General features: G+C 37.5%; 1 protein-coding gene across 1 annotated transcript in view; it reads right to left on the reverse strand.

Annotated features, from left to right (window-relative positions):
* Positions 1-6,148: 6,148 nt before the first annotated feature.
* The window catches only part of LOC139697696 (uncharacterized), a 234,166-nt gene continuing 216,460 nt past the window's right edge, over positions 6,149-23,854 (reverse strand). Inside the window, exons 3-4 of the mRNA XM_071596516.1 lie at positions 23,763-23,849; positions 6,149-8,221 (exon numbers count right to left, since the gene is read on the reverse strand). Of these exons, the coding sequence (XP_071452617.1) occupies positions 7,974-8,221; positions 23,763-23,849 (335 nt within the window). The 3' untranslated portion in view covers positions 6,149-7,973. The remainder of the gene's footprint in view (positions 8,222-23,762; positions 23,850-23,854) is intronic.

The following is a 23,854-nucleotide window of genomic DNA, read 5'->3' on the forward strand; positions in this document are numbered from 1 at the left end:
GCGACCAATCCATCCGCCCCGATCGGCAGGCTCATCCCGACTCTCACGTCAGACAGGCGAGACCGAATGCCCGTCGGCAAGAGGGGTGGAGAAGGCGGGACAGGTTGGGGGGGGGGTGGGAGGGGGGAGGGGGTTGGGTGGTGAGTTGAGTGGGAAACACCGGAAAAGAGAGAGAGAAGTCGAATTGGGAATATGGAAAAGGACGCGCAGGTAAGCCCATTTAAATCCCAAAAGTGCACATTTCACGTGTCTTTGGTGGGCTTTGCACGAAGCGAACTGGGGTTCTTCAATTTACCGCTCGCTTCCTCGCCGAACGCTTGAGTGCCGCGTGTACAGCTGCCTCCAAGACCACCAACCAACCATGCGAATGCGTGTCCCTCCAGAAATGCGCGCGTGTCATTAAAAGATCCGTCGTGGGACCCATTCAATGAACCCAGACAAGGGTCTCATACAACATGTCTACACAAATACTTGCCGTAAAAGTAAATGAGCCCGATGATGATGCCAATGCCTTGCAACCCTGATAGTGTTACTCTGTATCTGTAGTTTTTTTTTAAAGTTTCCCATCAATCAAATAATTGTAAAGGAATACCATAGTTTTGAAGGAGCGTGTTTCATTTATTCGCAAATTATTTTTATTATGAATCAAAAGTAATGTGATTTTCTAGAAGTAGGATAGCTACGTTTAACATCAAAGTTTTGAAACATTAAACCTCAGGGAAGAGTGGGTATATCGTTTTTTGACGTTTTGATGGGGAGGACACTGTCTGGTGGTGCGATGTGTGATGTCGTATTAATAGTTTTTATGGGAGGCGACCGAGAGCTAAGGTCATTTGCGCCATTAAGGAGGGTTTGGAAAGGAAGGGTGGATAGAAACCCAGTGTCGGCATTAGCCTACTGTCACTGAAAGGCGCTAAGTGGTTCGCAGTTTAACGACGGTGTTGCGACGGAGGCACAAAGTGCCTTTCACAAAGCCCCTAAAGTAGGTAGCGGGGTACTAATGAAAAATATTCGAGGCCGCCGGGCTTCGAACCTGGGCCCTCCCGGTGGGTAGCCTGTGCGTTAGCCACCGGACTATCCCAATCCCCTAATAAAATGAAATGTATCTTCAGTAATAAATTAAATTTAAAGGAAGCATTCAGTGCACAATCTCAAATTTTCTCTTGATAAAGTAAAATAAGCGGATAGTAGCAACCTCCTCATATGGGCACGATGCACAAATAGGCGCTATACACGGGAAACTACAAGATATCGCAATTGTGGCTTTGAATTTGCAATACCCGTTTCGAATCTCATTTCCGAAATGAAAAATATTGAAAGATTTTTTTAATACAGATCTCGTTGAGAATATTTTAAAAAGTGTTCCCACCTTGATTTACCGTACAATGGACAATTCGCAACATTTTCAAAATTCAGACTACAGTGTAGATGCCACCAGCTTAAGTACACCTAGCCAGGATACACATGTACTCTATTCAGTAGGTTTGACTGTATTAGGCAGTCGGTACGAAACCGTTACTACTTTAGGTTCCGTTGATTACCTTCTCCGCCTGACTACGCGCCGGTGGTCGTTAACGACCTAAGGACTCAATTTTTCATTCCCCGCCCACCATTCTAGCACTGAAGACTGCTAATTACCAAGTTGGAAGAAAGATATACGCGTAGGTTACTCACCCACGTTCTTTGTATTCATCTCCGCATCCATCCCGCCGGACTGGCTATCAACTCGACACACTTGCGGAGTCAAACCTTTCTATTCGAAGCAATAGCTATGAACCCACGAAGAAAATGACATTTAGTTCGAGCGTGAATAAAATAATTACACTTTTTTCTTGATTGACCTGCCTTTTTTTCACAACTGTGTGGCAAAGCCGCGTTCAAAATGAACCCCCAGAACACACGAAGTAAATGTACGCTTGAAGCACAGCCGAGGACTTACCTCTGGTTTCACCGTTCGGATTCCACTTCCCTTGACTCCATTAACAAGATATAGATGGACATTCAAGCAAATCGGGAGAGAAGGTGAATGTTTCCCCTCGATAGACCCAGGCGGAGATGTGCGCGCTCAGGTTAAACATTATCTTGGGGAGTCAACGCGGAAGGAGAGGGTCTCTTTTTTCTCTGCGGTATAAATTTCGACATGGGATTGAACCCCCCCAATGACCTTCGGTTACCGTTCAGTCACGCGTGTAGGCTTTCCCTAGATCTTACATTGATTACCCTTTTCAGAAGAAATTCTTCGCTGAGTTTCTTCACTTATTCGACGTAAAGTATCGATAGGAAGATGCAAGACGCTTGATGCCGTATATGTACGGCTGATGCAGTGAAGGACGGAGTGTGCCGTAGAATTTGGGAAGGGGATGATAACTTTTGCCAATAGAACGTCGATATAATAGCCTATATTCAATTATTATTATTATTATTAGGTAATCTACCGGTTAAGGTAGGTTTTTGGATGGACATAATTACTAATTAAATAATTTGTGACTCCTAGCAAAACACAACATCCTACTCTATATCAGGTCCCTTTTCATCTCTGAGTACTTTCTTCCTCCCCTCATCCCGTCCAACGTCCCGTCCAACATCCCTATCCTGTTCCTTCCCTTTCCTCGCTTGCCTAACATTCTCCCCTCAATTACAGTCTTCAACATCCCGCTGCCGGATAATACCCCTTTCACCCACTTTTCCTGCCTCCATAGGATTTCTCCCAGCAAACCCCTCTCTTCGCCCACCATACCAAGTATTTCCTCATTTGTTTTCTTCTCTGTCCATTTCACCTTCTCCATTCTTCTCCACATAAACGCATAATAATGAGGATTACTGATTATTTACAAATACATTATTAAAATGGCAATCAAGATAAAATATGCTGCAATCAAGAGCAAATTTAAATGATTCACAGTCATAAATAGTGATGCATTTTTGAAGGCAAAAAGCTTTCCCTGACGAATCTGATGCCAAAAACAAACTATTTTCGCAATACTCCCTTCTTTTGGCACACAATGCGGAATTCGAACACGACACTCCTGTCTCACTTATAGTAGTAGTTTTAAGGGGAGGCGACCGACAGCTAAGGTCATTTGCGCCATAGGGGATGGATAGGAAAGGATGAAGGGTGGAGAGAAACCCGGCGTCGGCATTAGCCTACTCTTTACGAAAGGCGCCAAGGGGTCCGCAGTTTAACGTCCCATCCGACGGACGGCGTACTCACTCAAAGTGCCCTCCACAAAGCACCTCAAGTAGGGATCGAGATACCTCTGAAAAATATTCAACACCGCCGGGATTTGAACCCGCGCCCTCACGGTGGGAAGCCAGTACGTTAGCCCCCGCACCATCTCGATCCCCCTTCTCACTTATAATGCTTAAACTACTACGCTCGCGAAAATCCACAAGAAATATATTCACATCCAAAAGCTTCGTTACACATTATTACCAAGTTCACCTTTTCAACCCTCAAAAAAATAAGTATAAATTTCCGTCCTTAGATTGAAATTTGACCCCACGAATTAGTTTTGAGGAGACAAAACGAGGCAAGTGGATTGGGAATAATCATTAGAACGTAAACATGGGTCCAGTCGGATTTGTGGGATGCTTACATTGTCTATGCATAGAATTTGAATTCCGTTTCGGGGAGGTTGTTGCCCTCACCCGTTCTTCCGTTCTCCAGTCCTCCCTCCTTGAATTTCGATGAATCTCTTCCGCGCTCTCAACTTCTCCCTTCTCCACCCATGACGACTGCACTCGACCTTGTACACTCCCTTCACGGAAGTGCTCGCGCGTCTCACTGCGAAGTTCACCGCTCTTCATGCATCACAATCGCCTCCATAATTTAGCCAGGGGTGCTCACCCCCACCCCAAACTATAACGCAACCCCAATACCCAATCATACCAACACCAATAAAAAATCGGACCCACTCTATTACAACTTGAATATTTTTATGGTTACATGTTGTTATATTTATTTGTTTTGAGCATGGTAGTTCAGTGGGTAGAGAGATGACGGAAGGGGCCGGTGTCAATTCTGGGTGATGCCTCTGGGTACCCTCAGCTTCAACTTAACTATGTGATTTTTTGGGTGACGGATCTTCCTCGGAACCATAGACGGAACAGGGAAAGGAACTAGCGCGCCCATGTTGCCCTCTTAATGTGTGAATTTCATATGCAGTAGGGGTTTTATTATTCCATAAGTTCATCCCCCCCTTATCACATCTGCCTTTGGGTGGATAACAATGGTGGTTGTTCCATTTTGAGTTCGTCATAAACTGTATTTTCAATTGAAATTAACATGTATCAAGCAGTATTGCAGCTGAAATATTGTTTTCAGCAGTGTTATTGCCTTACAAGCCATGCGATGATAACAACAGATATAATTACACACATACTTTATGTTGTACTTTCGTAAAATGTGATAAATGTTAAAAATTTTGTTGATTAAACCTGAATTGAGTTATTTCAGGAAATATTGGGATACATTATGCACCAAAAACAAATATTATAATTTCAACTGTACATGCTTTCTTAACCTAGATCTGAACAGTCTCTCTAAGTGTGGAAATGTGGTAGGCCATATGAGAGAGTAACCATAATACTCTGTATTCCTAATAAAGTGTGAATACATTTGTTGAATGTTGTTTTCAATAAATCTGCATAATTTATGTGAGTAAATCTGTTTAGGCTTTCATAGAGAGTGATGAACAATGTCATGTTATTAAAACTGAAAATAGGTTTCATAATAGATTTCTTGGATGCAGGTTGCCTTGACTCCAGTGTGACTATTAAACAGGGTTGTGATTTGGTTACAAATTTGTGTTACGCAGGATAAAATAGGATTTCAGAACCCACTGTGCACATTATATGAACTGTTTTATTATGGGAATCATCAGCTGGACCAAGAATAAATCAGAGTACAAGAGACTCTCTAGCCATTTTAAAGTATATATGAAAATGTGCACATACTTCATTTAATTTTGAAAAATGAGAACCTCTACCATTTTGAAAAACTGTTTTCATTTAGCAAATTAGCAATGGAAATTCTAGAGAAAATTATTCTTTCAACACTGATGGATTAGATATTCTGGGGTTGTAAAACACATTAAACGGAGATAAATAGTTCAAAGACTTATTAAAATTATTAATTTTTTATATGAACAACCAAAAAAAATAAGGTAGCTACCATGGCAGGTAACTGCATAATCAAAATTTAAAGCTGTTCAAAGGTTGATAGTTGAAGCACTTAACAAGTTATTTGAAAAAATGATAATGCCAGTAGTAAAAATATTAAATTATTTGATATGGCCTTTACTACTTAAGGTAAGCTTTGGAAGGACATCCACTTAACATTGCCATATTTCTTCATGAGACACACCCAGACACCCCAAATTACAATAAAATGTTCTTTGATGCTACATACTTTCTACCTATTCCTATTCACCTATTTATTCTCCCTTTTCCTAATTTGACTAATGTACTTTTCTCCATATCGCAGTATTTAACAATCCATAACCCAACAAAATGCTCTGAATCCACTTTTTTCTCCCAACAATCATCTCTCTTCTCTCACTATGCCTAGTACCTCTTTAGTTTTCCCTTTAATTCAGATTTGATTGCAATAGGTATATATTGCATGAAATAATGTTAGGCAGACCAATACTTATGTAATGCAATGGATAGAGGCGTATCAAAACTATTTGTTTTTTGTGATCAATTTATCTGCTATACATTTAAAAAAAAGTCACCTTTTTTCCATGGAGAAACACATATTTAATAAAAACCAAGTAGGAAAACATTTTTTTTACAGCTCAAGATCTGGCTTAGCTTCATAGGTTCATGTATGAGCTAATATTTCTCTGAGATAGTTTAAAGAGCTTATCTTGATGAATAGATGGTATGTTGACTCTAGTGCTTTGGTTCCTGAATTATCATTTCATAGTGTTGATACAATAGGATCAATCATTTTTCCAAAATTGACGTGTTCTCCTCTTGGGGTATATCTATAAATAAAAGCTTGAAAAAATGAGACATCATCATGTACTTGGATATCCGAAACATTTGGAAGACGAGATCCAGATTATAAGATAAGATGGTTGATTTGGATGAAATTATTGCATTTTGACTGCACTTGATGTGTCTCATGTTTGGTCAGCAAGGCTGAAATAAAATAAATTTTTATTTGTCATATATTTTTACATTTATTAGTTTATATTGTTAACATGGTTCACATAAATTTTTCTGATTTCGATTAAAATATACCTAACAGAATTATATTTTTTCATTGCACACTTGGTAACTATAATTACAGACATTTTATACAGTAGTCCCTTATTATCCATGGGTTTGTTGTACATGGTGCTCATTATTAATGATCTACTTGTGATGCCAGTGAATAATATCTACTACTACTTCTCTTACTGTTTTCTATGCATTGGAAACTTTAAAAAAATATATTTTTCATACTTAATCACTGATTCATGGACATTAATTCAAGGATACATTTTGTATCCTCTCTTCTATTGTTTTTGTTTCTTGCAAAAATTATTGTGAATGCTCCATTTACAATTACCATGGTTTTTGTCAATCATGCCCACACAGATAGTAACCGACTACAGTACACTTATTCCCAGGTATTTCTTCTGTGGCATTTAAATACATGGTACCATCTCCTTCATAAAATCAATTTATTATATTCTATTAAAAAAATAAATAATTATTTATCCATGCCGAAAAACTATGCAGGTAGGTACCTAATGAAGGGCAGCAAATCAAAACCTACTCTTAGCGATGAAAATATGGGGGAAGGATTTTACAAATTGTTATTTTTTTATCGATGATATCACATTTGATTTGTAAATTAATGGCCTTTGTGCAAATTGTAGAACTAATTGATCAATGGAAGAAAGGTAACTAAATTTTGTAGTATAGTTTTGAAAATTAATACCACTAAATAAATCAATGGTATTATGTTCTTATTATGTACCTAATTCTATTAAATAAAACTGAAAATATTCCAACAAAATTATGGGATTTAAATAAATGGGTGGATGACCACTGGTAAATTTTAAGCTCAGAAGTCAATTTGTGTGGTACCTACATATACATTGCCATACATAGAATAGGCTTAGTGCCACTCAAATGGAATGCATATCCGAATAAAATTGGCAGGTTTTACTTGATATACTTAATAAGATAATTGTTAACTCTGTGCAGAATGATTTTCCCAATCTCTGATATCTAGGTAAGTAGGTACTCAATATACTATTATGCATAATGAGTAGGGACACTGGTAACTTCAGAAGCAGAAAATGTACAAAACATACAGAAATACACATTCACCAAATATTTTGATATTTATTCTTCTTTATGTATGTTGTTTCTGAACTGCATCTGTATGTATATTTTACTCTAGAGGTGGAGACTAATTGCTTGCAAAAAATTAAACAAAGCTATGATCGGAGGATTTATAGAAATGGTGCCTACCTTATAAATGGGGAGGTAATAAATAATGTCAATAAGGGGGGTGATATCTATATGTTAAGGCTGAAGGCAGAATTTAGTGTAAACATCTAATATAAGATTTTATATTAAATGAAAGGAATATTTTGCCATATTTCATGATATAAAAATGACGTAAACCTATTCGTACCATACCTCTCAGTATATAATATGTTCTGGATCACTAATGCATGTTCATTTAAAAGGTTAATCTTACTTATACTTGGATTTGTTAGTGTATCCATTGAAAACAAATCAATGTTTGTTCACATTCAAAGGGACTCTTCAAATGTACCAATTATGAAATTCCAGGATGTTTGCATGCTCTTTGTCATACTAAATTCATAATGATTAACTCATTGTAAGTCATAATCATGCCACCTCTTAAGTGAAATCCTAAATATGGGCCAGGAAAGATGAAATACCCAGACCAGATTACAGTATAGGAAAAATCATATAAATCGTTATAAAGTTAATGTCCATTTTCACAATGCTAACAGGAAAGGTGAAGAAAATCTAATGCTTCCAAGGCGAATGTCAGGCAGTCCTTGTTCCCTTCGGAATGAGATGTAGGCTCCCAGGGCTCTTTGATGGGGATAATCATCAAAGAACAATGTTCGTGACAATGCAGCCTCAGCAGCACTCTGTGCTGATAGAAGTCCGGGACTTGAGGTTTGCAGTGCCCATGGAAATGCATGGTCGTCCAGTGCTTGCAGAATATTTGCTCTTGGAGCTGCAATAACAGAAAACTTGGTTGGTAACATGTTGAGAGGATGTATAAATTTTCTGAGATTTTCAGTGTATCAGTAAGCCATGTTAGTACATAGAAAGTAACGAGAGCATCATTAACTCAATTATCATATTTGTTTTGATTCTGAATACAGGAGGATCCTTTAAAGAAACCAACAGGGTCAAGTTCAAGGATTAGTTGCACAAACAAGTAGTAAAAACAATGGGCCAAAGTTGTGTACTTCAAATGCCATAATTCTTTATCCTTATCAAAGCAAATTATTTTTATAGATTTGTCATTTTCAGCCTTCTTCATATTTGCAGGCCTACTTGCAACCTATATTTTACCTGCTCCATTGAAATGTTTTCTCTGCTCTGATTATTATAAGATATTGAGGAAAGACATCTTTCGACAGAATACTATCTTACTATGGGTGGGTCCTAGTAATTAGCAGGACTGTTATAAAAGCACCAGAATAGAATATTTATGTAAAGTCATTTATTCATTTATAATTTTTCTAGACAAATCCTTTTTCATTTGACAGTAATGCTCTTAACCAATATTCCATGTGATTACTGTAGTTTTGAAGTAATAGTTGAAGGGTTTTATCTTAGCAGTTCTTAGAGGCAAAACTTTTGCCAACCATGAGGAAAGCTACCGTCATGTGGAAAAATTAGATACTTTGTGATTATTTTGTTTTCTTTTTAACTGGAAATTAAAAGAAATGTATTACTTGGCAAACTTCTTCTAAATCACATTGATTCAAAGGACATCAACAATATTTTATCCTGTAGTAGCTAATGAAGACATCTGTATAATGGATAACTGAAAGTATCTTCTGTTTTTCAGGGTTTCAAGATGTGAAAAGATATTTTAACAACAGTTCAGGACACCCCGTAATAGCATAGTTGTTCGAGTTTCATAGTCCTTCATCTGCCCATATAGCTACAACATGAAACACCAAATGAAAGGAAATCCACATATTTGATATAATTACTGCTAAATGACATATATTTCTTAGTTCATTGGCTAGAAACACATCTGGACACTTTGCTGTGACTATGTAAGTAATGGTGAGTAGGTCTACTTATAAATGCAATTAAAAACATCATTAGGTAGAGTAACAGGAAAGCATTATTATCATTCACTTTTAATCCATCAGTACAAGTGGGAAATTAAGGAAAAGTGAGAAGTTCTTATGAAAGTTCTAAAAAAGTTCTTATTAGAGTAAAGTGGGAAATTACATGAATGTGCAGAATGGAAATAAATAGGAAAAATGTTCTAAAGTAGTTGAGATTAGGGCAAAGAAAGAGGACATAAATTATCAGCATAAAAGCTCTACCTAAGAATCATCAACAAAAGGGTGAAGAAAATGCCAAAAGACTGGCTAAGTAAGGATTAATTAGGGAAGGGGGAGTGAATATCTAGGAATCCACAGTAATGATAATATTTATAGGAAGGACTACTTCATATTGCAAGGATTCTTCTGATTCATTAATCCATTTTGAGAAGATGTATTTTAGAGTAGAATGTTAAGAGTTTATTGTATAAACTCACTTGGTTTAGACCCAAGAGTCTGAAATTTCCGAGTATTGAATATCTTTTTTTAAGTTCTCTGCAAGCTACCGCTAGGGTGTGTGGCAGTGGGTGAATCAGACTAATTTTGACCCGAATATTTTTACCTCTACTGTTGTTGGACAATGCTATAATGATCCGTTAGAGTTCATGGAAAAAATTACATCTTATATCTATCTGTTCTACACTTAATCTCTCAAATTTTATTGACATCATCTCGTCTACGGTAGTATGAAAGGGATAATAATGCATATTGAACATCACTGCTAAAGAGGCATCCTTCCAATCATTGCAAGAGATTTAATCTGTAATTTAACCTTTGCTCTGAGAGTGATTCCCAGCCTAGTTCCTCTAATAGTTTTGATATGTTACTCCATTTGTCATAACAATTGTTTACAAATCTAGCACCTCTACCCTGTATGTTATTTAATTCAGCAATCAATCTAGCTTCATGATGATCCCCTAAACTAGAAGCAAATCCTAAATGAGGCCTAAATTTATTTAATAAACTATATCATATTTGATATTACTACATGATATGTTAATATTAAACCCAATTTCACACCTGGCCATCAGGCATTGAAAATCAACAGTTGTGAAGTCAAATTGGTGCAACCTCATCTTCAAGTCTCGTCATAGTTTCAGTTTTGCAAACATCATAGGGATGAAACATTAAAGCAATGAAACTGGTTTCATCACATGGGTGACATCTTCAGGAGCAATAATAGTGACAAGAAATGGAGGTAATTGAATCTATTTGTGAACTCACAGGAGGAGAGTGTGCAGGGAAGTACAGTGAGAAGGTGAGCTTGAGCACATGAAGGGACCTCTCTCCACCTACCCTCTCCTTGCCTGAGTTTTGCAAATAAATAAGCCTGCCTTCAAGTCCCATTAAAAAAATCTCATTATGAAAATCTACACAATTTACTTAACAGACTATGCTACCACATTACCATATAGCATATCTTTGAAATATGCTTTTGGTTAAGTCTGGGATTGCGAATAGCCAGAATTGACCCCTGATATTTTATCTCCCCATGGATTTGAACAAAATATTTTTAGCAATGTTAAAAATGATTTTTAATAAGCTATTTAACATTATGTAATTTCTTTCTCATCACTGTTCAGTATCTTGATGTCTAAATAGATTTGAAATAGTATCAGCTAAATTGAATTTTACACATTTAGTCTGTTCTAAAACTGTAAATTCTGGTATTCCATAAATCTCAGAGGTTTTGTTTAATGTGGGGCGTTTGGAGGTGTTGCCCAGGTTTAAACTGGGGACTTTCTGAAAAATACCTCTAAGGTAAATCAGCTTACAATTTTTTCAATCGGTGACATCAAAATTGCTATTGCATCATGCATACCCCTTGCCGCTCTGTTTACAATCTTGTCCTTCTTAAGTCTTTATTTGGCATCCTTCCACATTGATTTTCCTGAGTACCTACTTCCTTTGTTTCAAGCAAAATCACTTGTTGTTCTACATCTATAGTAATCACATAAAACTGCTTTTTGGGATGGGAATTCATATTAACCAAATGAAGTCTTCTTACAAATTTCTTGTTCATAAATGAGTCCTAAAAAATTCTTCCTTCCACTTTTTCTAATCTCTTGAGTAGTTCTGTAGCAATGATATTTATCTATTTGCAGGTACTTATACTATTGTATAGATCTGATATAGTGAATGAATTTTTCTTTCTTACCACCTGAAAGTTTTTCACATTCATGCATAGTACACCCATTTCATCATCTCTTATGTCTCCAAGATAATCATGGTGATATCTCTGAACATACCCAAAACAAGTGACTTTACCAGAACCAGAACTTACTGAGGAACCACAGATTTTACAGAGTAATAACATGGATTCCGATGCTAAATGCATGAAACACAAATAGGTGGCACCAGTTAATATCTATCTATACATTTCATACCAATTTCGGTGAGGCCAAAGCAACTTAAAATTCATCAGTGGGATATTTCTGATCACTAGATAGATGCATTAGGAATAAAATATTCAAAAAGGCACCTGAAATGACCAAACTACTTCCTGGTAAAACAATTTGATGAATGAAATTTCCTGAAATCTTGGTAGAATGAGAAAAGAGTATGGACATAATATTTTTGACAGAACTTAATAACTGTCTAAATACTTTATTATGTGGAGTAAGATCAGAGTTGCAGGCAGGATTTAATTCAGTAGGGACAAAAAGTAATATGCTGAAAGAATCAAAGAAATATTTTTAAACTACATTTTGCCTTTTCATGGTGATTTTTTTAATTTAAAAAAATAGTGCAGATGCTGATTTATCTTTCCAATGCTGTGGATGTACTGGTACAGTCCCTCAGTAGGCTGCTTTGAACATGCTTTTAACATCACAATCTAGTTAACTCTCATCACCTCTTTTTTAATTACACTCTGATTCCCCACAAGTAAACCTTTAACCTTTAGAAATAAAATTACTGGGTAAAGTTTCACAATATACAATGTATACTCAGTAATTATATTTCTGTTTGCATAGAGATGGAATTTCACAGAGTTAAGGCTTCTACAGTCAATTAATTTTGAGATACCTTCTTCTCGTACATTACAATAAAATTCATACTAAATTTAATTTGACATTAACATCACTTTTCTTACTCATGGATATTTTTATCAAAAAACAGTTCCTTAGTCATGATACCTGTCACTGTTCTTGCTAAGAGGAGATCCAAATCCTAAAGAGATAGCTGCAGGGAAAGGGATAAAGAAAAAGCATGTCTTTTTACCCGTGGGATTTGGACTAAGAGTAGTGACTACACCCCTAGGTAGAAGTGGGCCTGCTGAGTAAGGGTACAAAACATTCTGAAAATAGGGTGGTGTAAAACATGATAATCCTGGAAATATGTCTTCTAATAGAGAAAATGAATCAATTCATTATGAAGCTTTCCTTTTAAGATAGGTCTTAGATGGACATATGCCTAGATTTCTTAACCTTGCCTAACTAGACTACATCCCACATTTAAATAAACCCTTCTCCAATGATGAGTATACTATATTCTAGTTCCCTTCATTTCGCCTAATATACCTATTCTCCTGCTCCCACTACTTTACCTGACCAATTTTCCTCTCAGACAGTCTTCAACATTCCATCACCTATCAAAATTCCATTCATAGACTTTTCTTGCCTCTTTGGGTTTTACCTCTTGTTGCTTCCCATAAATATTAATTGAATTTTAGCCTGCTCAATCAATTTTAAGACCCTTCATATTTCTACTTAGAAATTCAGAGGATTGGCAGTCCCACAACACACTCGACTGTAATGCTTGGCAGTCAATTTCTCCACCTTTGAACTCCTACGTGACCTACAAATAGTTAACATTATTCACTGAACTAATCTAAGATAATGTGGGTGCTCTCTCAGTGTGGATTGGTATCCCTTTGTTGATCTCAAGGTTTGACATGAACCTTGGGGTGGAGGTACCCAGTAGTAGTAGTTTGTATGGGAGGCGACCGACAGCTGAGGTCATTTGCGCCATAGGGGATGGACAGGAAAGGATGAAGAGAGGAGAGAAACCCGGCATCGGCATTAGCCTGCTCTTTATTAAAGGCGCCAAGGGGTCCGCAACTTAACGTCCCATCTGATGGACGGCGTACTCACTCAAAGTGCCTTCCACAAAGTACCTCAAGTAGGGATCGAGATACCGCTGAAAAATATTCAACACTGCCGGGATTTGAACTCGGGCCCACTGGGTGGGAAGCCAGAACGTTAAGGTTTCCTGACCATGAATAAAATAAATTAACAATAAACATATTATTTTGTGAATAAGTCAAATGAGAAGTCAATGCTGGAAAAAGGGTGTACTCTATCATTTTAAAAGACTTATTTTAGAATCATCACTTTAGAGATCGGAAGATATTCATAGGTTAGGCCAGCGATATGATCCTATACTATGAAGTATTTCACCACGGACCTTCATGGCAGTAGTGAATGTTCTGGCATCGGATAAAGCATGGCGACTCCCTTTTGCTGGTCTATTTCTTTCCAAAATGGGAGTGTAATCGTGGGTTGTGGTTTCCCAGGAGCTATTCTACGGTTTAATGATTTGGACTTTCTGCGTCCCGGCTCTTTACCCAATGACTAGACACACTGAAAAAATGCAGAGATCTTATTGTACAAACCGTTTACCAATCAAGTCTTTGCAAAGATTTCTGTCAATTAATGTGAAAATGGTAATTTTTTGAAAGAATTGACCTCAAATTGAAGGATTCTGGAAAGAATTTTTCCCAGCTCTCTCTATACTCTGGGCGAGGACCTATCCTGCAAAGTTACAAAAGAGTGCTTTTAAAAACTTAATTTCAAATTTTTAATATTTTCATTTTCACCCCAATTGCACAAAGCTGCAACCCTGTTCCTCTTATGAAGCGACACCAAATGCATCTAGAAGCTTACTTGAATGAAACTTAAGTTATCTCTTGCTCTTAAAGGATACGAAAACATTTTCTCTGCCCATGATTAACTAATTAATAGTGCAATTTAATATTGAAATAATTATTTACTTTATTATTTTGCGACACAAATTTGAAGACCCGATTAGTAAACAAGCTTTTTCTTCAATTTTCCAAAGCAGTTATATTAGTGAATCACCATGAACATTTGTATTTATATCCAATGAACAAGACATTTTGCTTTTCTCCCAAATTGTTGTTCCGAAAGATTCTTGAGAAACAAGAGTTATCATAATTTTCACATTACCTTCAATCGAGAAACGCACATTGGAAGAAGTCCCGTTTCACATTCATCTCATAGCCTTTTATTACTCAACGGAAGCCATGTATCCACGCCAAAAAGCAGACGTTTGAATTAAATACGTTGGAAACTAATATGTGTTATTGAGAGTCATCTCGTTTTCAATCTTTCACCGGTAGCAAGCGTTCAAAGAATATCAGGTTCCGCCCCTACTTTCTTTGCCTGGTGGAAGAAGGCCTAGCATTAATTTCGAAGAGATGATGGAAGATGCCTGTAAAAGGAGCTGTGAGGGAATGAAGAAATTAGCAGGGGAAAGAACGGTTTGGATGGTAGTAGAGACCAATCCTCGGATTGGCAACTCGTGATGATGATCGTTAAGTGTTTGCAATGTCATCTACCTACGAGTACCTATCTCGTAATAGTATTTGGGTACTAAGTTCCAATTCAGTTTTCCCAATTTAGACAATGACAGCTAACCCAAACTGTGATTTTTATTTTTTGACAACGAGACCCTTGGTTTATTTTTTGGGAGGAATTATCCTAATTTAAATATTATAGTATTTCTTGAAAAATAAAAATAGTAAAGAGCAATGTTTCAAAGTCTTCCATTATTTTGCATTCTTTTTATAGCATTTCATCATTCCCCGGAAATAAAGCGTGATTTTGCTCGGCGTGGAGAAATGATCATTGAAGAAATATAGTATGATGGGCGTAGATTGGAATGTTTTGAGATTTGGCCGTGGAGGAGGACGGAAAGTTAAAATGAACGAAAAGGAAAATAAACGACGCATGTTAAGGTGGTATTGGCATTGCTGGAATAAACCTTAAGGAGGCAGGCGAGTTGGATGCAGAACATTTTAATTGGGGAAGGGACGCTGAAAACAGTGATAAGAGGGTAGGACTAAGTCAAGCGAGGTAGGGGGATGAAAATGTTAGGCATGTTGGATTAAATGAAGGAAGGAACAATGTTTGTAGAGTTGAAGAAGGATTTAATACAGTGTTAGGTGACAGGTTGTGTCTTGTTGGGCGAAGCTTGGATATGTATGGGTGTGGCGTTTGAAGGAGTCAGTTTTTTGTCGTAAGGCGGGATGTCACGTTGTGTCTTATTAGTGAAAGCTAAGAAATTTAGCGATGTTCAATCTGTGTCCACACAAAACCTACCTAAACCTGTAGACTGCCAAATAGCAATAACTACCAGCCAACAGGTAATCGGTTGAATTAAGTAACTCGGTCACTCAAAAACATGAAAGTCACCTCACTTACAACATTTCACGAGTAGCAAACGTTAAAAATAGAATTAAAAATAAATTGATTTATAATGAACTATCATTTCAAGTGATATCACCTGATACATTTCGTTCATTCACTTAATTATTTAATTCATCCGACAAATTCATGGCATTGTAAAGTTACAATTTCAAAGGTGGTTTGCAAGGGTAGGATGCAGAAGTTTTGACGACCCTGAATGCACACCAATTGCGTGACATTTGAACACGTTGGGGGTTAGGGATCGGATAGGAAACTGACTCTCACTTTTGAGGACCGAAAGGGTGGGGCGAGCACACACAAAAGCCTATCGCTCCCCACCCACACGGTGCGCAACTTTCCCTGACATCCTCATCCCCCTCGCCCCACAAGAGGCATGGATGTTTGCGAAGATAAGACGCATGTAGTCTCTGCTCGCATCAACGCCACAGTGGAGAACCTCTCGGATCTTTAAGAGTGTGCCACGAAACGTGACTTCGGGGAGGAATGCGAGGCCATCGGGGAAGGGGAAAAAAGAAATGCAGAAAAAATGGGCGTCTTTCTTCGCGAATTTGATACGCGGGATGATGAACCTCCTGCTGTGCCTAGAGGGCACCCGTCTTCCCCTCCGGTGGGAAGACTGGAGATGAGAAAAGGAAGCCGTTTCACGTTGGATAACTTCGGCCGTGCCCATTCATCAATATTGAGATGCCTCCGAAGGAGAAAAAATAACGAGCTACTGACACCGGGACATATGTTCTGAGGACCATTTGATCACTCGAAGAACATTTAAGAATTTAATTCGAGTGAGTGGAGGAAGTTTTTTCAAAATTCTCTCGGAAATATCTTTAAAATTTTAATCACGTGGCATCATGAACGGTCTTCTGAAACTAATTTGGTTGATACTTCCCATGAGCATAAAAACTTACCCGCGCCTTCTCAAAGTACTTAGAATTCGAATTATGAAAATAAGGGATTCACACAAAAAATTAAGAACAATTACAACGGAATAGAGGGGAGAACGTAAGGCAGGAGAGAACGCACAGAATTTAGGGAGATGTAAAATATGCAGAATTGAGGAACAGTTTGAGATGTCAAGTTGTCTCTTGCTGGACGAGGGTGATAAATGTAGCCCTGGCTAGTCAGTGTGTCCCTCCAGAACCTACCATAAACTGCACATTATATTTTAAACAATGACAGCATTTAACTTTTAATTAATTTTTGGGATTTAAATGCGTAAATTCATTTTGGAAACATGCTCACTAGCGGTCTGTGAGTGTGAATTAAAGTATATAGATATTTAATGTAAATTTGTAGATTAAAAAATACATAGGAGACCGCTCGGTTTTTACTATTCAATCCTGCAAGTGTGGTTAGATTGCAATTTGAAAATGAGGAATAAAAATTAAAAATTTAAAATTGTAAATGTTTTCTTCTATTTTTTTATGCATTCGCTGGAGTAATTTTGTACCTAGTAATGGAGTGGTGACACGTAATATCTATGTAGAATATACAATAACCCATTTTTTGGTAATAATTCTTAATTATTTATCATAATTTAGTATTTACACTGAGATAGAATGCAATTTTTAATCCTTGATTATTTTCCGGAATTCTCTGTGAATTATTCATATATCTATTATAAATAAAATAAAATGCAATAATTAATATTTAATTTTAAATCCAGTTGAAATGAGAGGTTAAAATTGAAAAATTCCACTATCATATTTTAATATTTATAATTTAACGTCCATTAATGCTCTTCCTTTCCATCACAGTTTATGAGTAAATCTTGGGAATTCCGTAAATTAATGAATTAAAAAATAAATATTGCCACTCTCATGTTCACCTATCCCATACTTTTAAATGAAATGCATTAAAAATGCTACATTAAAAAAACCACAGCTATCAGCCACAAGGTTGGTTTGATAGGTTGTCATAGAGCTCATGTCGTACTAAGCCCCCACGGCGTCTGAAATTCACACACCAGGGTAAGGAGGCCAGTTCCTTTCCCTCTACCATCTAAGGTTTCCCAGGAAGTTTTAGCCCCCGAAAAAGGACACAAATTGGGTGAAGTTGAGGATGTACAGAGTTCGCGGAAATCGAACGCAGGCCCGGCGATCAGTAGCTCAGTGCTCCACCCAATGGAATAGTATATCCTCACATTTTCAAACACTGTAATGAATTCTGCCACTAATATTTTTAAACTAGGAACAATCTACCTCCCCCCACGTGTTTTTCATGTTTGTGAAGGGGAGAACGTATTATGTCCGGGCGAACTAGTCATCACACCTTCAAAGAGTAATATTGTTATTCCTAAGTATATGAAGATCTGTGACCGCGAAGTTATGGACAAAGTGAAAAAGCTTAAAGTCAACAAATCGATTGGCCCTGACAACATCTCTGAAGACGCACTCAAATTAGGGTCAGAGGCAATGATACCGTATCTGCGCACCATTTTTAACATTACGTTAAATAATCATCAAATCCCCGATGATTGGAGGAAGGCTTATGTAATACCAATTTTTAAGGGTGGGACCAATAGCAGTGTAGAGAACTATCGCCCGATTAGCCTAACGTCTGTAACCTGTAAACTAATGGAGAAGAAGGTCGCAAAATATCTACGTGACTTCTGGGAGGATAAGGACTGGCTATTTAAATACCAACATGGCTTTCGCAAAGGGTACTCATGCGAAACCCAACTACTTGGACTCTGCCAGGAAATATCAGACTGCTTAGACAAAGGTAAAGAAATAGATGCAGTTATACTCGACTTCTCAAGCCTTCGACAGGGTTCCCCATGACAGATTGTTAGATAAAATTGGAAAACTAAATATTGATAAAAGAGTACTACTATGGACGAAGGCCTTCCTACAAGATAGAACCCAGCAGGTTCGTGTTGGGCACAAAATCTCAGAAGAAACCCGCGTCACATCCGGAGTACCTCAGGGTAGCGTGCTTGGTCCTCCTCTGTTTCTTTGTTACGTGAATGACCTTGCGGAATGTGTCAATTCCAAAATACGATTGTTCGCTGATGACTGTATACTCTATAGGGAAATCAGCAGCAGCAGTGATCGCGACGTTCTGCAGGGTGACATAGATAACGTGGCTAATTGGATCAAAATCAACAAAATGGAGATAAACATTGCAAAAACTATCCACATCTCATTCTCCAAAAGGAAGGCAGGTGAGGGAAGGGTATATAAAATAATGGGAGAAACGATTGTAACAAAAGATAATTGTAAATATCTAGGGGTACACCTAAGTAAAGACTTAGGGTGGGGACTTCACACAGATTATGTGGTAGGCAAGGCCTTTAAATCGCTCCACTGGGTCATGCGGAGCCTCAAAGGAAGCACTAAATCAACTAAAGAATTGGCCTACAAAACAATTGTAAGGCCTATTGTCGAATATGCGACCACAGTATGGGATCCCTTTGAAATAGGGCATGTGAAAAAATTAGAAGCAGTGCAAAGGAAGGCTGCCAGGTACGTTTTAGGGCGACATAGGCAGACCGACAGTGTAAGTGACATGCTAGGCTCACTAGGATGGGGGTCACTAAAGAACAGACGGAAGCTGAATAGACTGTGTGCCATTTTTAAAATATTGAAAGCTGACGGAGGCTGGAAAGAACTGAACGAGAGTGTAAATAAGCCATGTTATCTCGGCAGGAATGATCACCCGCTTAAAATCAAATACATGCCCCAAAGGACAAACACCGCCAAGTTTTCGTTCCTAAATATGGGAATCAAAGAGTGGAACCAGCTGCCTGATGAACTCTTTAAGCCCTTACCCAAAAGCATTAAATCATTTAGGCGTGAATGCAAAAGGTATACATGATGGGATTGTTAAATGACACTATTTAATGGCGACTATTTAATGACACTGTGATATGTTTTAAGAATGACTACTGTTTGTTATATCATGTCATTGCCACCCGGCTTATCGCCTAACAGCAATGTATCCCAAATAAATAAATAATTTCAGATATCAAATTTAAGAGGCTTAGCACTCCCTGATATTCTTTTAGGCCAAATACCATGATACTTTGTTAATTGTATTTTGCTTTAGTAACAAATTCGTTATTGGTTTCCGTCTACAAATGCTTGAAATGCAGAAACTTCACTAGAACACTACCTGGTGCAAAATATCGTAGAATGATCAAGATTTGACGATCAGCAGTAGTCTCAGACAATCTAAAAGCATAATTTAAACTCAATTTCTACGCGTTTACTTTATAGGCATATCTTTAAGGTAATACCGAGATTCCTTAGTTTGCTGGTATAAAAGTACGATTCCTATTTCTTCATCGGGCAATAGCAAGTAATCGGTACTTTTGTTGATTCTTGATTAGATCGCTCATTTTCCAAAAGAGACTCAATTGACAATTTGATCCTCGATGGACGATTATTTTTGCCGATGACACGCATTTTCAACGAAACATTCTGACAAATCAAGAAATGATTCGCGGTAAAGCGTGGATTGCCGTCGTCGAAACGTCGTCGTCCGTATTTGACTCAATGTATCTTCGATATAATGGCAGAAGTCGAATTTCAGTTGGAAAGGATTTTTACAAGCATTTACAATCATTTCCAATTCCATCTGAAAGGTTTGAGAAACTGGGCCTGTTTTAGCATTTCGAGAGAAAGGGCTAAACAGAGAAAGCTCTTCCTTTCTTCTATCTTCTCCCTGGCTTAACCCTAATAATTCAAATACTCGCCTCCCCAAGAAGGATGGGCTGACCTCGGTGGTAAGACCCCCCCCTCCCACTTACATGACTTTATTATCAGTTCATTACTTAATTACCAGTCGAAAAAATCAAAGGAAGCTTTCACAAGTAAGGTCATAACGTTTAAATTCCGTGCGGGAATGCAAACAAGGACCCCGGAGCAGGTTGAAATAAGGGAGAAACAGTGAATTTTTTTTGTCATCGTGATTGCTTCAAGATTTTAAATTACGATTAAAATTGTGAGTACGTGACTCGTTTCCAATAAATACATGACTGAGTGGGTGGAGAGTGGGGTGGGGTGAGACCAGTACAGCCTCAACTAGCAGCATAACTTAAATCGTGGCATTTACGTAAAAAAAATGCCCCATACGTCTGTCAATATACCCTCACTCGGTTTCCTCTCACATATCAGAAAATCTGATCTCAGTAGTTCATCGAAGCATCAATAATGAATTGTTAACAGGGAATGCGAGGCCGCCCGAAAAAAAAATTCGGGCCCAATTTTTCCACCACGAAAACGGTTCATGTTTTTTTTCTGCAGGAGATCATGCTGCCGGCAAACTCTGAGATTTTTTTTGCCTCGTCGAGGGGATCCTTGGGATTTTACTTTCGATTTTTCCGTACCTGAATATCGTCGCTTCTTTATTGAGAGTATGGCACTCACGCAAGATAAAAAAATAAATTCGTGGCTGTATGCACTTTCATACAACCATGAATCGATCAATAAATGATAGATTAGTAAAACGTTGTTATGATAAACTTAGTCGCGTGTCCAAAATATTAGAGCAGCTAGGCTGGGAATCACTCACGGAGCGAAGGTTAATTTACAGATTAAATCTCTTGCATAAATTGTAAGGACATCTCTTTACCAGTGATTTTATAAATGTGTACCTACATCGTACTGCTGAAGGAGAGATGATGTCAACAAAATTAGGGAGGTCAAGTGTAGAACAGTAAGATTTAAGATGTCATTTTTTCCATGAACGATAAGGGATCATAATAGCATTGTCCGACCGCGGTAGGGTTATGTTCAGGTAAAAATTATTCTGGTGTATATTCACCCCCTGCCACACATCCTAGCGGTGGCTTGCAGGGTACACAAATAAATAAAAAATAAATAAAACAAGTGGATGCGTAAATAAAAGCCTTCATATGACACTAGAAAAAATGAAAAAGTTTTCCTTCTAAATTTACTTCATTTCCCCATGGTTTGAGCATTTTGAAGCTAAAACTGTATAATTTTACGTTGTAATTTAAAAACTATCTCATTGAAAGCCCTTTCAGCAAAATTTTCCTTTATTCGCAAGAAAATCTTTAAAAATGATGTTAAATATGTGTAATAGCCCGAAAGACGAGGGTAGCGGCCATTTTTCTGATACATAATTTTTATGTGAAAAAATATTTGCAAGCACTAGGTAACGTCTCATAACATATTTTAGATACCCACGTTTTTGAGCTATGATTAGAAACGCAGTCCAACCACCGATGGAAATGTCTACTGAATATTCACGATCATCACGAAGAGGTTGCTTTCCTTTCCGTTAATCATCTCGAGCAGATGGAAGCCGTCTCTCATAATTAATGCCTAAGCAAAGTATTTGAAAACTGCACAAATTTTAATTAAATAGTTAATTATGACTATGAAAGTTCACTATTCAGAAGACGGAGAAGAAGAGACGCGCATATAACTTTTATTTCATCAATACCTATCTACAGGTATATATCATCCCAAAACTAAACCAGCTTACACCTGTTTACATAGCTTGGAAGTGTATTGCACGCAGCAAGTTGGTCAAAGCAGCAAAGAAGCTTTGACAAGAAGTGAATAGGATTTGATAAAAGCAACGTTGAGTAACGACTTTAACAAACGATTAGTGAATAAGGCGCGTGGTTTTGTACGGTGCAGAAACATGGTCATTGAAGTAGGATGATAGTCATAGATTGGAGACTTTTGAGATGTGGGCGTGGAGAAGTTCGGAAAAGATAAAATTGACAGAAAGGAAAACAAACGGGGAAGAACAAGACAAGGTGGGGGAAGAGAGAGGATTGTTGGGAGATATACAAAGGGTAGGATGGGCATGTTGACACGAATGAAGGAAGACAGAATTCATGCAAAAAAGAAGAAGGGTTTATTGTACAGAGTGGTGTCAGGTTAGGTGTATCTTGTTAGTCGAGGCTACGAAATGCATGAGTGCGAAGTTTGTGCTTGTCCAAAGTGTGCCTTAAAATGTAGACTGCCAACTCAGTTTTATAACGTTGATCTTTTTGATGACGTATAGTGATTATTGGGACAGTGTAACTATAAATGTTGACACTCGTGTACGTCAAACATTCTAAAAATTGATTACAAAGTTTTACGGAAGTAATTAATTGTGAATTGTAAGTAATGCATGGATGTGCAGCAATTGGCATATACCCGAAGGTAGCGCCAGGACGGCCGATATACAAAACAAAATAATAAGATAACCGCTAAGCCAAACTTAAAATTTGTTAATCATTGATTCTCATCACATAAACCAAGCTTCATCAGTGTTTCATTGGAGATCTGTTAATGTGATAAATTAATAGAGCTTTTCGCGTAGATTCGCGGCTGATAATCGTTATTTTCGAGTAAAATCTTTTAAACATGAAAGCATTTTTGAATAGCAGCGCGAAAGTCTAATTTCACCTGCAACTGCTGCATTTCCTCTATCTCACATTATTTTTCTTAACCCTGCTCTAATTTAACATAAAGATACGCCATAAAAGTTCGTAGTAGGAAATCAACAGTAAGGATATTTACTCTACAGGGTCGTTTCTTGTCTTCTAGAGTAACCTATGGGATTTCTCACCGAATAATATTAATAATACTAGGAGCCAAAACCAAATAAAATCTATTATGTCTACACATTTGTTCAAAAAATACCTGAAATATGTTTAAATTGCAAAGACACACTCTTAAAGGGGTTGCAAAGACACACTCCGTCACACTTATATTGTAATTATTTATTTTTACTATTAATACACTTATTACTGTTAAATCATGTAAATGAATGTATTACTGTACAATAAGAAATTGAAAAAAAACTCGATAAAAAATGATACAGTTGTATCAATCTGTACGATGGGACTTATTGTCCAATCAGACCAACAAATTCAGTTTCTTTTTCTCTCTGAGCATTGAACACGCATTCAACTATTTCTAGCACCATGGACTATGTGGTTAATAGTGACAATTAGTTTCATACTTTCAAGCATAACCGTTAGTAAATAGAGTGATGTGATTACCACTTGCACGATGGCTGTCAGGGTACAGGAAGTGAGCGCTTCTCTTTACGGCCGCTGCCTCAGCCGCCGCTGACAAATATGAGGAACCTTTA

This window comes from Hetaerina americana, unplaced genomic scaffold, assembly GCF_022747635.1.
Source record: "Hetaerina americana unplaced genomic scaffold, ioHetAmer1.1.p SCAF_8, whole genome shotgun sequence".
Classification (NCBI taxonomy): domain Eukaryota; kingdom Metazoa; phylum Arthropoda; class Insecta; order Odonata; family Calopterygidae; genus Hetaerina; species Hetaerina americana.